Consider the following 19,172-nt stretch of genomic DNA (forward strand, 5'->3'; position numbering starts at 1 on the left):
ACAAGACCGACCGCTTCCGGCTCGTCCTTGCTTCCGATCATGCGTGTTTGTACTTTGGACTTTTGTCGGACGGACTTGTGTACACACGATCGTAAAATACGACAACACACATTTGTCTGTGGAAAATTTTAAAACCTGCCATCCAACATTTGTCTGTGGAAAATCTGACAATTGTCCGATGGAGAGTACAAACGGTCGGATTTTCCGCCAACAGCCTGTCATCACACATTTCCTGTTGGAAAATCCGATCGTGTGTACGAGGCTTTAGCCTTCTGCTTTTCACTGGGTGTCCACATCTCGTGTTCTGCCCCGTCCCCCAGTCAGTGAAATAAGAATAAAAGGGGCATTCCTGTATCTGCTTTCTTGCAGCTTCTTTTTCCAGTCAGTAATATTTTAAGAGGCAAAAAATAAACATTTTTTTTTCTCTTTGCTTAGGCGAATCTTTATATACATAAGCTTTCAATCACTGACGAGCTCCCTTTACAACTCTTCTATGTGTCTACTAGCATGTAATCTACGCATGCGCCTTTGTCACGTACACGTGCCTCGGTTTCTGCCAATCCCAAGATGGCGGACCGGAACACGTGTTGTGTACGGAAGTGCGTGTGCGGCTTCCGGTTTTCAGAAGACGGAGCGACAACATGGACGGGACAGAGTAAGTTTGTGGGGGGGGGGATGTAATCCAGTGTCATCCGCTGTACGGGGGACAGTTGTGATGTGGAGGAGTAGAGAGGGGGCTTGGGATGGGCGGGGCCGGGAACGTGGATGGAGTCACCCCATGTTAGCTCTCACTGGACCCGATGCGTTTGGGGTGTTTTCTTTAGATATATATTGGGGGGGGGATGATTATCCACATAAAGGGGATCACAGAGGTCTGTTAGGGGGCTCTATGACATAAACATATAAGAGTGTCATCTGTTGCCATTCACTGCCAGCAGGTCTAGTTGTGATGTCAGTGGACACAAGATGGGTCTGATCAATAGGTGAGCCTATGTTTACACTGTTGCACCTCTGAAAAGTGTTCTGCATGTAAATTGCTTTTCAGAGGCATTTGACAGGCAGTGAGGAGGTGAAGCGCCACCTCCTCACTACGTTTAATCCGTGGGTGCTCAACCTGTGGCCCTCCAGCTGTCGCGGAACTACAAGTCCCATCATGCCTCTGCCTTTGGGAGTCATGCTTTTTTACCTGACAGCCTTGCAATGCCTCATGGGACATGTAGTTCTGCAACAGCTGGAGGGCCACAGGTTGAGCACCCCTGGTTTAACCCCATAACTGCCAAACCAGCACACAGCAACCGTGTACACTGCATGCAGTTTAAGGCATTTAAACCCCCCTTCCCTTAAAGGACAAGTCCAGCCTGAGCTTTTTAGGCTGGCCTTCTCCTCTGGGTCTCAGGAGTGCAATTTGTTTTGCACTCCTGTGATCCGTTTTCAGCGGAGAGCGATCTGAAGTCCGCCAACGTCACTGCAGTCAGCCGAGGCACCGCGCCATCCCGACTTCCAAAGTCTGGACTGTTGGCACTCTCAGCAAGCCGCTCCCCGCCCCTCCACAGCTCGGCGCTCCCCGCCCCTCCACAGCTCGGCGCTCCCCGCCCCTCCACAGCTCGGCGCTCCCCGCCCCTCCACAGCTCAGCGCTCCCCGCCCCTCCACAGCTCGGCGCTCCCCGCCCCTCCACAGCTCAAGGCTCCCCGCCCCTCCACAGCTCAAGGCTCCCCGCCCCTCCACAGCTCAAGGCTCCCCGCCCCTCCACAGCTCAAGGCTCCCCGCCCCTCCACAGCTCAAGGCTCCCCGCCCCTCCACAGCTCAAGGCTCCCCGCCCCTCCACAGCTCGGCGCTCCCCGCCCCTCCACAGCTCGGCGCTCCCCGCCCCTCCACAGCTCGGCGCTCCCCGCCCCTCCACAGCTCGGCGCTCCCCGCCCCTCCACAGCTCGGCGCTCCCCGCCCCTCCACAGCTCAAGGCTCCCCGCCCCTCCACAGCTCAAGGCTCCCCGCCCCTCCACAGCTCAAGGCTCCCCGCCCCTCCACAGCTCAAGGCTCCCCGCCCCTCCACAGCTCAAGGCTCCCCGCCCCTCCACAGCTCAAGGCTCCCCGCCCCTCCACAGCTCAACGCTCCCCGCCCCTCCACAGCTCAAGGCTCCCCGCCCCTCCACAGCTCAGCGCTCCCCGCCCCTCCACAGCTCAGCGCTCCCCGCCCCTCCACAGCTCAGCGCTCCCCGCCCCTCCACAGCTCAGCGCTCCCCGCCCCTCCACAGCTCAAGGCTCCCCGCCCCTCCACAGCTCAAGGCTCCCCGCCCCTCCACAGCTCAAGGCTCCCCGCCCCTCCACAGCTCAGCGCTCCAATGAGTGTACAGGAGCAGAGAGGAGAGAAGCTGACTGACAGGCAGCATCTCTCCGCTCAGGGAGCTGAGAGAACCGAGTCATCGGCGGTGTTCGGTGGCTCAGGCTCTCAGTGTAGAGTAAGGATGAGCTCCGGCGTGTTCGCACAGCCCACATGCAGAGCCCGCCAGGAAGTCAGCGGTGCGCTAATCACAGGCAGTGAGATATTGTTCCGATGTGCGGCTGCAGAGATCGGGAAATGTCTCACTGCCTGTGATCAGCGCAGCGCCGACTTCCTGGCGGGCTCTGCATGTGGGCTGTGCGAACACGCCGGAGCTCATCCTTAGTGTAGAGGCACCGGGGGACAGCTTCAGCATCCACCTAGGTAAGCATGAATATAAAAAAAATAAACAAACCCACTGTGCATTACAGGAGTGAAGGTTTTTGCCAGAGGAGCTGCAGCAGCAGCATGTGAACCTCCCCATCCCCAAGCTTTGCAGCTTACAGGGGGCATAAAAATCATTGATTTTTATCCACCCTGGTGTTGAGATAAAGGTTTTACATAAAAGCTGATCACTGTAACTACCCCTGTTTAGTGGTAAACGGTTTGTCTGAACCCTCTAAGGCAGCCCATACACGGCCACGGGTTGGAGAAAAGAAATTTGCAGGATTGAGGCATCAACACAGACAGTGCTGACAGGGGAATTCCTCCTGCAATAGTCTGCTACTGGTGGGGGAAAGCCGTCCCTCCCGGGAGAAGACAGTGATTATTGCTAGCGACTATAGCAGCTACAAGCGATAATCGTGAGAGAATCCAGCAGGCTGGTTGTACCAAAGTTGATCGATCAGCTCGGTACATTCGGCTTGCCCATTAACGGTTTGGCCGAAATTAGAACCGTGTATGGACAGTCTGTCACTTTTGCTGGATAGCTTGGTCTTTTAACCACTTGAACCCCCCAGGCCAATTCTGACATTTCTCTCATACATGTAAAAATTACATTTTTTGGAAAAAATAGACTTTAATGAATTTTATTGAACAGAGACACAATATAATACCCAATTTTTGGTAAAATATAAAAGATGATTTTTCACACAGTAAATAGATACCAATCCTTGTGCTTTAAATTTGTTTTGAAAAAATGACCACAAACTACAGTAGTACATTAAATTATCCATAGGCAACACTTTAAAAGCCTTTTACAGGTTACCAGATAAGAGTTGCACAAGAGGTCTGGTGCTAGAATTATTGCTCTCCCTCTCACATGTGCAGTGCGATCCCTGTGTAGACCTACATGCGTGTTCATTTACCCCCATATCTCCCTTCTGGTCTCCAAAGCATTTGGTCAAGCCAAGATCGGTTTGATCAGATGCTGTACAAGCCAGGAACGGTGTGTTTACATCAGACTGAAACTGAGGATTCCATCGCTCCTGGTTTCTGATGACATGGAAGAGGGGTGGAAACTCCCATTCTTTCCCCTCTTCACAGTGAATGCGACCTGATCTTTTTAATTTTTTTTTGCAACAAAGAGAATTACCAGCAGAAAAGAACGGTATCAAGATCATGGCTGTAGCTGCAACCATGATCCTTGTATAACCACTTCAACCCAAGGTAGTGTATATATACACGGTCTAGCGGCAGGAAGTGGTTAAAAAAAATAACATGTACTGGACAGATGATCAGGTAAAAATAAAGGAAGATATGCCTTAAAACTAATGCAAACACCACATCAAAGAATTGGTGAGCCGCAAGTCCCGACCAATGATTCATGCCCAGAACCTGCTAATCGGCTGCGTACAATTACAGCCCAGAGCTTTGTGTTGATAAACAACACAGAACTCTGTGTGGAGGGAGCCCTTTGTCAGTTTTTCATCCCTGCAAGCAGAAACTGAGAGATTAAAGCCTCATACACACGCTTCAATTTTCGGACGACTGAATGTCTGTTTTTTGTGGCATGCTATTCTCATATCGAAAGTGAAGAGGTTACTCACAATACGAAAATTTTTGTGCGACAGAATACGTCAGTAGTGCTGTAATGTGTTGAATAGCTTTGTATATATTCTTTCAGTTTTGAGCATGCGTAGTCTTTTTCACTCCAAAAACATATAATGAAATGAAAATCGGACGTTGAGCTCACATCGGACAAAAATGTTATAGTCTGCACATCCAGCAGCGAAATCGGCTGTTGCAAGCACTGTACTAACGATCCAAAAATCGACAGACAGCTCGTCGTACAAATCTTTCCATCCAATTTTCGTATCGAAATGGCTGCTTTAGTAGTAAAAGCAGTACACACTTTAGATATAGTTAAGCACACATTTAACCCCTTGATCACCCTAGATGTTAACCCCTTCCCAGCCAGTGTCATTAGAACAGTGTACAGTATTATCACTGATAACTGTAATAACGTCGGCACCATTAGTAGTATAAAGAAAAAAAATCCCAGTATATATACCATAGTTTGTAGGCGCTATAACATATATATTGGGGTGGTTTTCTTTTAAAAATTCTTGTTTATATCGCAAAAGATAAAGCACTATTTGTGTGATAAAAAAAAATGATATAAATTTTGTTTGGGTACAGCATTGCGTAATTGCCAGTTGAATTAGTGCAGTGCTAAATAGGAAAAAATGGCTTAGTCATGAGGGTCTTGGATGAAATTAAAAGGCTCCTAAACAACTGTAGTATGTTTTTGCCCCATTCAATATTTTACGTGATGATGCATTAACCGCTTACTGCTGGTCGTATGCATATATGCAGCCTCTCAGCCGGTGGGTTTTAATGCCAAGTGGTCGCATGTATGCGTTCCTAGGTAAACACTGTACTGTGTTGAGAGCACGCTCCCAGCACAATAATGAGCGGGTACCGGAAAGCTCCCAGTGCATACTTGCAATCGGAAGCTTTCCGATCATGTGACTGCAAATCACAGCAGTCACATGACTGGAATGCCTGCGTCTGCCTCCTGACATTTAAATCCTGTTAAAGGTCCCGGAGTCTGTAGCAGGAAGGGGCTAACAAACATGCAGTCAAAATCAAATATACAACATATTTTCCAACATCGTGCATCACAAAGTGCCGCCTGTTGTAGAATATGAGTTTTTCATACGTTACGCTACCCATGTAGTAGAAGACAAACTGAGCAATATCATGCAAAACCAGCAGAATTTTAGCATGCATTAAGCAGGGAATTTACTCCAGAGATAAATCGATAATCCTTCCACTTTATAGAACTCTGGTTCAGCCACATCTGGAGTATTTCGTCTAGTTCTGGTCACAAATCCTCAGAAAGGATGTGCTAGAGCTGGAGTGAGTCCTGAGAAGAGCAACATAATTAATATGGAGACTGGAGGACCTCAATTACGAGGAATGACTACAAGCACTAAATTTATTCTCCCTGAGAGGAGATCTGATAGTGATATACAAATATCTCAATGGTGATCCCAGCGTAAGTATGAAACTTTTCAGTCCCAGGGATTGTAGGAAGACACGGGGCCACACGAGGAGACTGGAAGACAAGACGTTTACTCTTAAACTGCTCAGAGGTTTTTTCACGGTCAGGGCGGTAAGGATGTGGAACTGTCTTCCACAATCGGTGGTGTCAGCAGGAAGTATTGATAGTTTTAAAAGACTTTTCAACGTACATAATGAACACAATATACAGGGATATGGGAAATGATTACATAAACGCACACAAACCAACACATATTGAACTGGATGGACTTTTGTCTTTATTCAACCTTACCTACTATTTAACTATGCATGGGTGCCAATGGGTCATCAATGGCCTTGCGAGTAGTGTGTGATATGTGAAATTGTGTAAGATACATGTGCCAGTTTTTACTGAAACTTTAGTACTAGATGTACTAAAAAAAAATACAGGGTTCTGTGTGTATCTAGCATTACTGACATGCTTTATTTGTATTTAAGGCCCAGGAAGCTTCCACGAGTGCCAGAAAATCTTTTGAAGAAACGGAAGAAGTATCAAGGACTGAAAGCAGCAGAAGCCAAGAGAGCTTTAGAAGAGAAGAGGAAGGTAAATCTCCTTTGGATTATAACAACCGCAGTGTTACATTGTTGTTCATACTTTCCAAGCCCAACATGCAGAGCTTCATATATCTGACGCAGCACTATCTTCCTGTAGCCTTTTCTATGTTGGTTTGTTAACATGCCGCCGTGTTGGTGAAGGCTTTACTTATGTCCCCTATAGATTTAGGTTTGTCAGAGGATTCCCTTATTAAAATTATATTATTAAAATAATAATTTTACTGTGATATTCATATAGTAATAGTCTTATAATAGCATTCTTCCTTACATTCTTACAGCTGTCTGTGACTGTCAAAATATCATGCAGATTGTGCTTGCCAAACCGAAAATGACATTTTTGCAGCCTTTTGCTCAGCGAAACACAAATATATACAAAAAATTGATTCTTTGGTGGCAGGACTGCCTAGCAGTTAATCCTTTTAATAACATGGCTGACGTGTGAATTGTCTAATAGCCAGGATAGAGATATACCAATGGCATTATATAGAGAAGATGTCAAAGGTCCCCATGCCTGTTTAAGGATGCCTCTTTTTATCTTGCCGGAAAACGGTTGTCTTTTGTTCAAAATGTGCATTTCACTTTCCTCAAAACATGTCCCATTTCCTTCAAAAGAGAAGTATGGCCAAAGCTTGTTTGGCCATTCTTCTCATGTGGGTCACAGGTGTGCATTTTCCTGCTGTCGGCTGAAATTCCTAAGCCAGCCACTGTTGCCCGACACTCCAGTGAACGCTGGAGGGGCAGAACAGAGAGTGGTGTGTTTAGAACAAATCCAAGAACTGAGCAGTCAGCAGTCGCATGAATGCTGTACGGGCACACAGATACACTGACAGTCTGCAGGTGACCTGCATGGCATCAGCGATCTGCTGGTTGCTGGTGCAATATTTTAGAGGCTCCAGAAACAAAAACTAATAAATGCACATTTTTTTTTTTTTTTTTACCTGCAACTTATCCTTTTAAGCTATGAAATGTGTTCAGCATTGCAGAACAGATCCAGTTGAATGTGACGATCTACTCTTAGCTATACCGTGACCTGGAAAAAGGACCACAGACAAATTTGGGATTAAGGCTCTGCTATGCTGTTAGAGGTAGTGACAAGCTTGCTTTAACCTCTTAGCACCGGCGCCACCCGACTTTTTAAGAGGTTTATGATGTTGGGAGGCGGTCCTCCCATGACCACCTTGATTGGCGGTCATGTGGTCCGAAAGCTTTTGGTTAGTCGACAGTAACTGTGCTGGGAGTGCGCAGCGTGCGCGTTCTCGACACAGGTGTATGGGAAACAAATATGTGTCCCCTCAGCGCAAAGGACCAGGTGCCCGAAAGGCCACATATTTGCGTATGGCCAGCGCCAAGGGGTTAAAGTTTCATATGGTGCGGCATAGCCTAGGTGCCTATGACCCATTGCTGGAAGGGGGGCCCAAGAGACTAGTGAAACATAGGCCACCAACAGTCTGCAACTTTTTGCTTTTAGAAATATTGATTTGTAAGATGTCCCCAGTGCATGTACTATATTGTACTATTTGGTACACCTCTTATTAGCTTGTTAAGGTTCCATGATGCATTGTAGAATGCATTGGTGTCAACATAAAGGCAGAATGCATTTCTGGGCTCGGTTTCCTGTGCTTGAAGAACAGATTTTTCATATTCCTCATGCCATATTTGTTTCATTGGATTATTTTTTCCCTCAGCTTCAGCCCGGAAAGCAAATAAAATTTAAAAGACTAGAGACCTTTGTCCGGAACTCTAGAAGAAAAATGAGAGATGACTGTAGGTTGCGGAGGATGGAGGTGTACCGGAAGAAAGTTCCCAGCTTGGAGAAACACAAACTTGCATTTGTTGTCCGAATTACAGAGTACGTCACTGCTTTGTTTAGTTGTATCTGTTGTAAGCTTTTTTTTTTTTTTTTTCCCCCATGTGCTGTGGAACGCTGTGGTAGTTCATTGAGTCTTCCTGTCAGCAAGTTTACCCCTACGGGATGTATGGGCAAGCAGATACACTGACAGTGTGCAGGAGACCTGCATGGCTTCAGTGATCTGATCGCTGGTGCAATGCTTTACAGGCTCCTACAAAAATAATAAATGCACATTTTTTTACCTGCAAAAAGATGTGCATTTATTATTTTTTTTGTAGAAAGGTGAACTTATCCGTTTAAGCCATCTGCTCTAGTTTGTTCTGCATGACAACCCATATTGAGATTCTGTTCCTGTCTGCCTTATTTGAACAGGAAAAAGGACACACAAATTATTCTAGAATTCTTACAGCAGGGGGCTGAAAAGGGTCTAGCTCTTAGTACTTTAAAGTTACAGATAGCAGCCCTGTCTGTGTCCTGTTCCACACAACATCCCAGGACATCTGCAAGTTACTTAAACATACCATACTTACCTCCACTGCAGCTCGTTTTGCACAGAGTGGCCCTGAACCTGCTCTTCTGGGGTCCCCCGACGGCTCCTCCCCGCATCAGATGACCTCCTAGGAGAAGCGCTCTGCCGAGGGGGTTATCTTGCGGGCGCGCTCCAGAGTCCAGCATTTGCGCCCACAGACATGAATGCCGGACTCGGCCCCACCCCCGGCGCCCACGTCATTGGATTTGATTGACAGCAGCGGGAGCCAATTGACACTGCTATCAATCTATCCAATCAAGAGCTGGGACCACATGGAGAGATGGACAGCACATCCCCGCCGAGGAGATGAAGGGGCTCAGGTAAGTAAAACGGGGGGCTGGGGGGCCGGTGACTGCCAGGTGTTTTGTCACCTTAATGGATAGGATCCATTAAGGTGAAAAAACACGAGGGTTTACAACCCCTTTAACCCTTTTAGGTTCAAAGGACTCTTAGTCAGGATAGAAGGCTCTTTTCTACCCAAGATCTCCGAGCCTCTGAATTGTGGATTTCATGTAAGGTCTTGGCAATGCTGGGAAAACTACAAAAACATTTTTAGATTGCCCCAAAGCCCCTTTACTCTGCATGGGTGAGAATCCAACCGCTTCTTTTGCCATCCCCCATAAAGGGACCACATCCCAAATGGAGGTGACACATATCTCCCATCTGGGACCCCATCCCCGATGTCCTGTACAACAGACAAACCTTGCCTCCCTTTTTTCAATAAAGCCTTTATGTGATCAGTAAGTGATAGCTGACACAGTGATCACAAAATCAGGAAATATCCAGATTTGGATCCCTATCATCAGTGGAGGCCAGAGCTGTTGATGAGGACAACAGGAGATCAAAATCCCTTATTATTGTCTCCTCTTGAGGCATTTTTAATATATTCTGTTTGCACATTGTTTTTTTATCATTCTAGCCCGATTTAATGTTTTGTTTTTTTCTCGGCTTTCAGCATTGAAGGAGTTAGCCAGCAAGTGATGCAAATCTTGAAGACTTTCCGCTTGGGCAAAATTTTTTCAGGGTCGTTTGTAAAGATAACTGCAGAAACTTTGAAGATGCTACAGTTCATTGAGCCATATGTTGCATGGGGGTAAGTATTACCTACCTGGTTTATAGTTAAAGTGTTACTAAACCCACAACAGTAAAATCAGTCTGTTTATGCAGTAAAGCATGCTTGTTATACTCACTATGGAACCTAAGGGGTTAATCCGGTGCATTAGATCCTCCCCTCCGTGCGTTGTCCCCAAAACATGTCTGGATAAAACAGAGTAAATAGAGCACATGCTCAGTTTGGTGTGTATTGCTAGAGAGTTTTTATCTTGGGAGAGTGCATGTACTCAGCACAGGGCCAATTAGCACTGTCCAGACGGAGGACACCAAGTGCAGCATGAAAACTCCTACTACAAGCTTTAGGCCTCATGCACACAAGACCTTTAAAAAACGCCGGCACTGCTGTCAGGAAAAAGCAGTGTTAAAAACGCGCTGTTAGCTGTGTTTTTGAATAGCATTATTTTTTTTCAGTAAAAGCACTCCCTATAATGTAAAAGCGCAAAAAGTGGCTAGACGCTTGTTACAGCGTTTAGCAGCGTTTGACGTTTTTCATTTTTACAGCTCAACAGCCTCTGCTCCTGGATGCACAGGCTGTCGCTTTTTGTTTTATGCCTCCGAATGCCTCTGAAAGTTTTTGTGTGCATGGACACACAGGGGGGCGTTTAGAGGCAGTTATAAAAACATCAGACCCCCCCTGTGTGCATGAGCCCTTGACCAGGCACTGATAAGTCACAAGACTGCTATATACTGCTGATGAGAAAAGGTATTTAGCAGTTTATATTTACTAAAATAAATGCATTTGCATGTTCTGTGTACTGTGGGAGACCAGATATAGTGAATGCAGGTTCTGTGTTTAGTAACACTTGAGTTACATATGTACGGTTATTTGTATACTTAGCTCCTCTGCCCTTAGTAGCCAATTAGGTTTTAGCTAGGTTAGAAAATGTGATAATAATATTCTATGGACAGTACCTACTTTTATGGGGTTTTTTATTTTTTTTTATTTTATTTTTTTGCTCAGTGTTAAAATGTTCAGGGGCTCTGATGCCCTCCATCACCACTGACAAGTCACATACTTTCCTGGCCTGTCCCTGTTTTGTCATGATTTGTAGTCTGACAAACCTTCCATTGGAATAAATAGAGATAATAGTGTGTGTGCACGAGCGAAACAGCAGTAAAGATTTTTCAGAAAAGGTTGTGTGGCGCTGAGCATTGTAACAAAGCAAGGACAGATAAGTAGGTGGCTTATTAGGGGTGAATAAAAAGGGTGTTGGAGCCTAGGAAATGCAAGTAAGTGAGATTTTATGGTGAACCTGACCTAGCCTAAGACAGGTGAGGTGGTTTAGATATGGGCACTTTGTGGTTCCTGCAAGTTTTTTGGCATCTCGATTTTTACATTTTGGCTAAGGGGCAAAATAACTTGATAATTAAATCCTTAATAGTGTTTATGTTCTCTCTCTCGCTCTCTCTATATCTATCTATATTATAATTTTTTTAACTCTTCTTGTTATTACAAACATAACTTTAAAAAAAACCCCTCTAAAGCAAATTTTTACGATAGAAAAGCAAATGGCTTCATGTAAAAGAACAATTTCATCTTTTTTTGCAAATGACATATAAGCACATGTACATTCCATTTAGTTATCATAAAATATCCTTTTATAGTTTATTACTTTCATTTTCATATAAGTATGTAAATTCACACAAATGTATAGACCAATATGATATCCTCTTATAGCATCTGCTGCTTCATGTATATGTTTTAAAACCTCCCATGAATGATTTAACTTGATGGATAGTAAATGACGTTTAAAAACTTCAGTTCTGCCACGTTTACATACCGCGTTTAGACGCATTTGCGTTTAGGAGCGTTTAAAAAATGTTTTTGTTTTTTTTTGCAAATAGTCAAAAAATGAAAAACGCATGTAAACGAAACGCGGCTAAATGTGAGTTACTGCGTTTACAAGCTGTTAACCACTTACCGACCGGCTCCTGTACATATACGTCGGCAATTTGAAGAGGGATATCTCGGTAACGGCAGCAGCTGCTGCCACAACCGAGGTATCCATCTTTACAGGAGACGGTCGTGTTTCCGACAATGGTGGTCTCTGCAGCCTCCGCCACTTACCGGAGCCATCGGTAGCGGCGGAGGCGATCGGGACCTGTCAGTTCTTCAGTATGGAGACGAGTGAGGCTAAGATGGCGCCCACCCGTCTCCATACCATAGGACGGCGGAAGCGACGTCATTACGTCAGCTCTGCCCATATGTCTTAAAGGCATATTTTTTATTTTTTTTTTTTTTGTCATTTTAGTGTTAATATGAGATCTGAGGACTTTTTGATCCCAGATCTCATTTAAGAGGACCTGTCATACTTTTTTCTATTACAAGGGATGTTTACATTCCTTGTAATAGAAATAAAAGTGATCCAATTTTTTATTTTTTTTAAAAACTGTGAAAAAAATAATTAAAATATAATAAAATAGAAAAAAAAATTTTTTTTTAAAGTGCCCTGTCCCAACGAGCTCGCGCGCAGAAGCAAACGCATATGTGAGTAGCGCCCGCATATGAAAACGGTGGTCAAACCACACATGTGAGGTATCGCCGCGACCGGTAGAGCGAGAGCAATAATTCTAGCCCTGGACCTCCTCTGTAACGCAAAACATGCAACCTGTAGAATTTTGTAAACATCGCCTATGGAGATTTATAAGGGTAAAAGTTTGACGCCATTCCACAAGCGGGTGCAATTTTGAAGCGTGACATGTTGGGTATCAATTTACTCAGAGTAACATCATATTTCACAATATAAAAACAAATTGGGCTAACTTTACTCTTGTCTTATTTTTTTTTATTAAAAAAAGTGAATTTTTTCCAAAAAAAAGTGCGCTTAGAAGACCGCTGCGCAAATACGGTGCTAAAAAAAGTATTGCAATGACCGCCATTTTATTCTCTAGGGTGTTAGAAAAAAACAATATATAATGTTTGGGGGTTCTAAGTTATTTTTTAGCAAAGAAAAACTGTTTTAAACATGTAAACACCTAAAATCCAAAACGAGGCTGGTCCTTAAGTGGTTAAAGGCATTTCAAATGCCTCTGAACATCCATCCTGAACCTTTTATTTTTTTTTTTTTTTTTTTTTTTTTACTTTCCAAAACTCAGCTGCCTCTGAAAGACCCTGTGTACATGTAGTGATAAGATAACATAGAGGAGAGTTCAGGTGCAGCTGAAAAAAACGCCCAACTGCTCCTAAACGTCTGTTTACCAGCAGCATTGTACATGAGGCCTGAAGTTTAGTATGGATGGTGGCATCTGAATCTGTTAGATGTCTTTTGTTCAGCCCTCCTGGCTGACTGAAAGAAATCTATAGATGCATGGACAGCCTAAGTGTTTCTGTCTGAAGAAGTTTGTTGATAGTTTCCCTGGATTGAAACATTTTCTTCTTTTTTTTTTCAGGTTCCCGAACCTAAAGTCTGTGCGTGAGCTCATCTTGAAACGTGGACAGGGTAGAGTAAATGGCAAAAAAGTTGCCCTTACAGACAATACTATGATTGAAGAGGCGCTAGGTAATAAACATTATCAAACTGTGTTTAGTTTTTTTTTTTTGTTTTTTTTTGCTGCTGCCAAGTCTACATCATCCTGTTCAATACATGAAATGTAATATTCTGTTTAGCATGGGGGCTTTTAGTCATTTACATGTATTTGCACGCAGTTTTAGGTACACTTATCTAATACCAAGTAATATCGTTTTGCTTTTAAAGCTGAACACCATGCGCAAATGCTTTCATTTAAATATATTTGACAGCCACCGCATGTGCACCAAATGCCTTTGCAAACCCAGTTATTGTGTGACAAACACAGCAGTGGCATGGTCACTGTGCTGCGGGAGGGACCCGGCACATCCACCCATTACAGGTTGCCTGCAGAAAGCTACGTTAGTGGAAGCAGCAGTGACTGGTCTAGATAACAGGAAGTTTTGCTCTACAGCAGCAGATCTGATTCCACTCTGTTTCCTGTCACTGCAAAGAGTGAATTAAAAAGCACAAAAGAAGCCATTTTTAATATGCAAGACCCGTCTTCGTGTTCTTCTTTCCCTCTCATGTTTGTTTGTCTCTTTTCAGGAAAGTTTGAGATCATCTGTTTGGAAGATCTGATTCATGAACTGTACTCTACAGGAGAACACTTTATGGAAGTCAATAAGTTCTTATGCCCCTTCGTCCTGTCAATTGCTAGGCATGCAGGTATTAATAGGAAGGGCTATCTGTCTGAGGTGGGGGATCCTGGACATAGAGGAGATGCCATTAATGATCTGATTCGGAAGCTTAATTAAAACAAAGGTAAGAAGCATAACCACATGGACTGAGACAAATCATTTCACAGTTGACTTTGAGACCTCTGCTTCTGTTTAAGGACTTCCTTTGAGCGAAATTATGGAGGATAGAGCAACTTTCAATAATTAATGGCTAGAAAGAAGTAGACAAACCAATACTTAGTAATTGAGATATGTGCTGAATTGACTGACTTTTTTCTATGTTGTCGTAGACCCACTTTAAATTTAGCACTCCATTAAAGTGACTATGTCAAAGCACAGTAGTGTGTATACATATCAGTCCCTTTTATATATTGCACTGGTATTTATGCTTGAAATTCATTTCTCACTGAATTTTAGGTGTTGCACAATTGATGGTACTTATTGCACTTTAATTAGTACATGTTTTATGTTATTTTTTGCATATTTATTTTTTATGCAATATTTTGCAATTGATTCTCTATGATGTTCATAGACTATTGATTGCACTGCATGCACTTTAGCAAAACTTATAGCGTCTACAAAATAGGGGATAGATTTATGGCTTTTTAGCGGGACTGCGACATTGCGGTGAACAGATCGGACGCTTTTGATACCTATTTGGGACCATTGACATTTATGCAGTGATCATAGCTAAAAATGGCCACTGATTACTGTATAAATGTCACTGCCATTGAAGGGGTTAACCCTAGAGGGGGGGCGGTCAGGGGTTTAAGTGTGTTCCCTGGGAGGTGTTTCTAACTGTATGGGGGCTGAGCTGACTGGAGGAGGAGACAGATCGCTGTTCCTCATCTTAAGGAACAGCAGATCTCTCTCTAACTCCAACCTCCACTCCACTCATTTTTCTTTGCTTTGAAATAAGCACCAAATTGTGAATTTTTTTTAAAAATTGGGAAAAATAGAAGCCTTTTGTAATGGGGCTTGACGGCAGCAAAAAGTCGTTTTTGCATAGATTTCATTATTGTAAGGCAAAAAAGGTATATTAGGTGAGTATGAAATATTGCATATTCATATTTTTGTGGCATGAAATATTGCATATTCATATTTTTGTATGAAAAAAAAATCTCTTTAAAATGTTTCCTTTGAGTGAAATTGCACAAATTTCAAATAAATGAGCCTGAGGAGTTGCTGATCAAAAAAGACATTTCTGATGCATTCTGTCAATAGCATTAACACAGCCGTTTTTTGTTTTTCTGAGCCTACCCTGTAATGTATTTTATTACCTGTTGTTCCTGATATTAGATTTGTTATTTTCCCACCTCCTCTAATGGACCAAACTGTCAAACAAAAGTAGTCGAGTTGGGAGAAACCAAATAACACTGCCATGGATGTTACAACATTCACTTTGTGTTCATATTACTTTAACTTTTCTAAGAGTAAAAAAAATATAAAATATTGCTATAACAGATTAACCACTTCAATACTAAAAAAAAAAAGAAAAAAATGTTTTTCCCTCAAAATGTTCAGACCCCACATCTCGCCTCTAGGCTGGGAAGCCTGAAACCCCCCCCCCCTCGATTTCCCAGCTGAGGCTGCGCCATTTGTTTGAATGCAGAGGCCGGGCATGACCTTATAACATCACGAAAACAGTAGAAATCTCTCCTGCGCTCAGGTGTCCAGTGACTACGTATGTGGTGCGACCAACTTTATGAAGTAATTAGTCTTGCAGCCCTCCTCAGAACAATGGGTATTCAAAAACTAAAGGGAAACAAGAAAAGAAGGAGGGCGCACCGACCTAGTGCATTACCACTGGTAAAGCTTTATTAAAGCATTAAAACAAAATCAGCCATTGCCCGCTTAGGCTCTGAGGAAAGGGGTGCTCCCCCGAAACACTTCAGCCATTCTTATCGGTTTGACCCTCTCGACATTTAGGTCCTGGTGTGTCGATCTTCAGAACAGCGCATCTGTTCCCTTGTCAAAGCCTTTTACGAATGCTCGTTTGTGAGTATACATCTTGCTGTTTTAATGCTTTAATAAAGCTTTACCAGTAGTAATGCACTAGATCGGTGCGCCCTCCTTCTTTTCTTGTTATAACATCGCGCCCAGCCTCCGAACGATCATTGAGACTCCAGCAACCATCTGGTCTTCCGGAAATCTCTATGGTAAACATCTGGGGCCAGTGGATCCTGTCTCCGACTCGCCGATGGTAGCAGTGAGTCGGTAGAAGCACCGGAGGGAGGGGGGACATCCCTTTCTCCGCCCGTAAGAACGATCAAGTGGCTGAACAGCCGCTATGATTGTTCTTATGGTGTAGGGAATCTCCGGCGGAAAAAAAACAATATCTGAATGATGCCTCTAGCTGCAGGCATCATTAAGATATCCCCGCTCAAAGTCAAGGACGTCATGTGATGGCCAGCGGGTGGGAAGTGGTTAATTGAACAAGCTGAAGTTAGAAGCTGATTGTCTACCAGGCAGAGCTGCACCAGATTTTACACTCTACAGTTTTAGTAAATCAACCCTTATGCCGCGTACACACGAGCGGACTTTACGGCAGACTTTGCCCAGCGGACTTTTCGACATACTTTACGACAGACTTTCTGAATGAACGGACTTGCCTACACACAATCCACCAAGTCCGTTGAATTCGTACAAGATGACGTACGACCGGACTAAAATAAGTAAGTTCATAGACAGTAGCCAATAGCTGCCCTAGCGTGGCTTTTTGTCCGTCGAACTAGCATACAGACGGCGGACTTTTCAACCGGACTCGATTTCAACGGATTAATTTAAAACATGTTTCAAATCTAAGTCTGTTCAACTTTTGAGAAAAACAAAGTCCACTGGAGCCCACACACGATCGAATTGTCTGACGAAATCCCGTCCGCAAAGTCTGCCGTAAAGTCCGCTCGTGTGTACGCGGCATTATACGTCCATCTAAGCTCCCAGTCACACTTTGTTTTTTTTTCTGCTTGTTTTTTAGGCCTGGCTATGCTCAACCTGCAGAATCCTATCTTTTTTTTTATTTTATCTGTTCAGAATTGTATGCTCTACACCTAATGCTCAAAGTACATGAACATTTTTGCCCCCAGAAATTATAAAGGGTGATGCATGCTTTTGTTTGCACTTTAGTGCCTTGAAAATTCCTGTCCTCTAAAACTGCTCTGCAAAGGAAACAAAACACAAAAAAGCTCTATACACTTGTAAGACTACTGGGGGAAAAAAAAGCCTTCCAAATCACTAGCAACACACTCTGATCAGGTGTAAATGCAGGCCAAGCCTACCTTGTCCACAGGTTGACAACACTGATGTGCCATTTCACATCAGAATGAACAGTACTGTTGCTCTAAGTATAAAACACACGATCACTTTAAGCACTCATAGCTCCGCCACAGGAAAAGTTTACAGCATACCATAGGTGACAAGAATGCCATTTGTCAAGAGTGCCCAGCCGATGCAGCCCACCACAGATCGAGTATCCAATAAAAGCTACAAAAAGAACACAAGGAGGGTGTTTGCGTCGTCCTGTTTGGTTTTAGTACTGTTGCTCTATTAAAGGATGAAAATTGTACTGGCAGGATCAACAACTAATACAATAGTTTCAGGTGTTCAGTCTCCATAATGTGCTGTTTTACACCTGTGCAATTTCCTGAAAGTTGCAAAAATGTCTCATAAAGAGTGCTTTGTCTCATATTGTACATGGAATTGTTCCAATGAAAAGTGGCATGAGTATAGCATGTCTAGTATATGCTTCTTTGTTTATTGACTGAAGTTCATGTATAAACTAGGAAAGAGGTGCATCATTGTTGCTCTTATATAAACCAAGTGAATCTGAAATTTTATAATCTACAGTGAAATACTAAGGGTTTGTTCACATGTGCATTGTTTGACAGGCAGTGAGGAGTTGATATGCCTGATTTAACCCTGTTAATTTGCACCACTGTGCCGCAATTGCGTGCATTGCTTTCAGTTGTGGAGTGGCCCCATAGACTTGCATGGGTTGCGTTCGGCTGCAGTAACACCTGCTGAATGGGACATGCTGTATTAACTTATGCTGAGAAGTATAGCTGCATGATTCTGGCCAAAATGAGAATCACAATTTATTTTGCTTAGAATAAAAAGATCACTATTCTCGCCGCGTAAAATCTAATCTAATCTAAATCTAAAAAATTGCGATAACGATTCTTAACAATTAATCGTGCAGCTCTACTGGGAAGCACATCATCGTGCCCTTGGCATGTGTACAGCCCTGATTGTGTTCAGATGGGCAGTAAAAATGCGGCTCAAACGTCTGGTTTTACTACACCATGGCTGCATGTATGAGTGATACCTCACAGATGGATTCTGTTTGTAGTGGGCAGCATTAAGAGCCTTTCTTGTAGTTTGTGTAATTGGTCAGTTTATGCATTATTACATTGTTGTTATTTTTTGCAGGCTTGTGTTCTGACTGGTGGATTACTGGCGGCTTTTCAGAAGAACAGCACAACATATGGACAATTGTTGCCTTTTAATAACGTGATTTCAAAACGAAATACAGCTTGACTGACACTAGTTGGCCAACTTTTGGCACGGAGCGACACCTGTCAAAACTGGACTATACCATTCAACTAAGGATCACGGAGACATGGATCAGAAATGGACACTGGAAACTATTTCCATTATTTCTCTGTAAATACTTTTTACATAAAATAAAATTTATGGTTAATGTTAAATAACATTGCCTTATGGCTGGTAACCTCTAAGTGCTATGTTACAGTATATGTATGGTCAACATTTAAAATCATATATTCATTTTCACATTGAATTTCAATTATTTTTAGCCTACTCCTACTCCTTATGATGTTACGAAAACTTGACCTTTGAAAACGTACTTTTTGAAGAATCCCACACATTTAGTTCTTTGAATACCGTGGCACACATTCACTATGCACTGATGTGTCACACATTTCACAGAGCCAGCTGTGTGAACCGCAAAGGTGCTGAATAGAGGACATTCAAGAGGCACAGTCATTTCAGGAAACGCACCTTACATGTTTGCAAGCAGCAAGGTACCATGGGATATGCATTTATTAGAAACTGCAAGTAAGCCAAAGGAATGAGTAGAGAAGAAGCTGCAAAGCATGCTGGGGATCTAGGAAGTTG

The 19,172-nt window shown here is 43.3% G+C and overlaps 1 protein-coding gene across 1 annotated transcript; it reads left to right on the forward strand.

Moving 5' to 3' along the window:
* The first annotated feature begins 517 nt into the window (after positions 1-517).
* Positions 518-18,745, forward strand: RPL7L1 (ribosomal protein L7 like 1). Its single transcript, XM_073597279.1, has 7 exons — positions 518-655; positions 6,243-6,348; positions 8,045-8,208; positions 9,693-9,830; positions 13,241-13,350; positions 13,906-14,121; positions 18,465-18,745. The coding sequence occupies exons 1-6, from the start codon at positions 642-644 to the stop codon at positions 14,112-14,114; spliced, it is 741 nt and encodes a 246-aa protein (XP_073453380.1). The 5' UTR covers positions 518-641; the 3' UTR covers positions 14,115-14,121; positions 18,465-18,745.
* Positions 18,746-19,172: the final 427 nt, after the last annotated feature.

This window comes from Aquarana catesbeiana, linkage group LG08 (assembly GCF_042186555.1).
Source record: "Aquarana catesbeiana isolate 2022-GZ linkage group LG08, ASM4218655v1, whole genome shotgun sequence".
Classification (NCBI taxonomy): domain Eukaryota; kingdom Metazoa; phylum Chordata; class Amphibia; order Anura; family Ranidae; genus Aquarana; species Aquarana catesbeiana.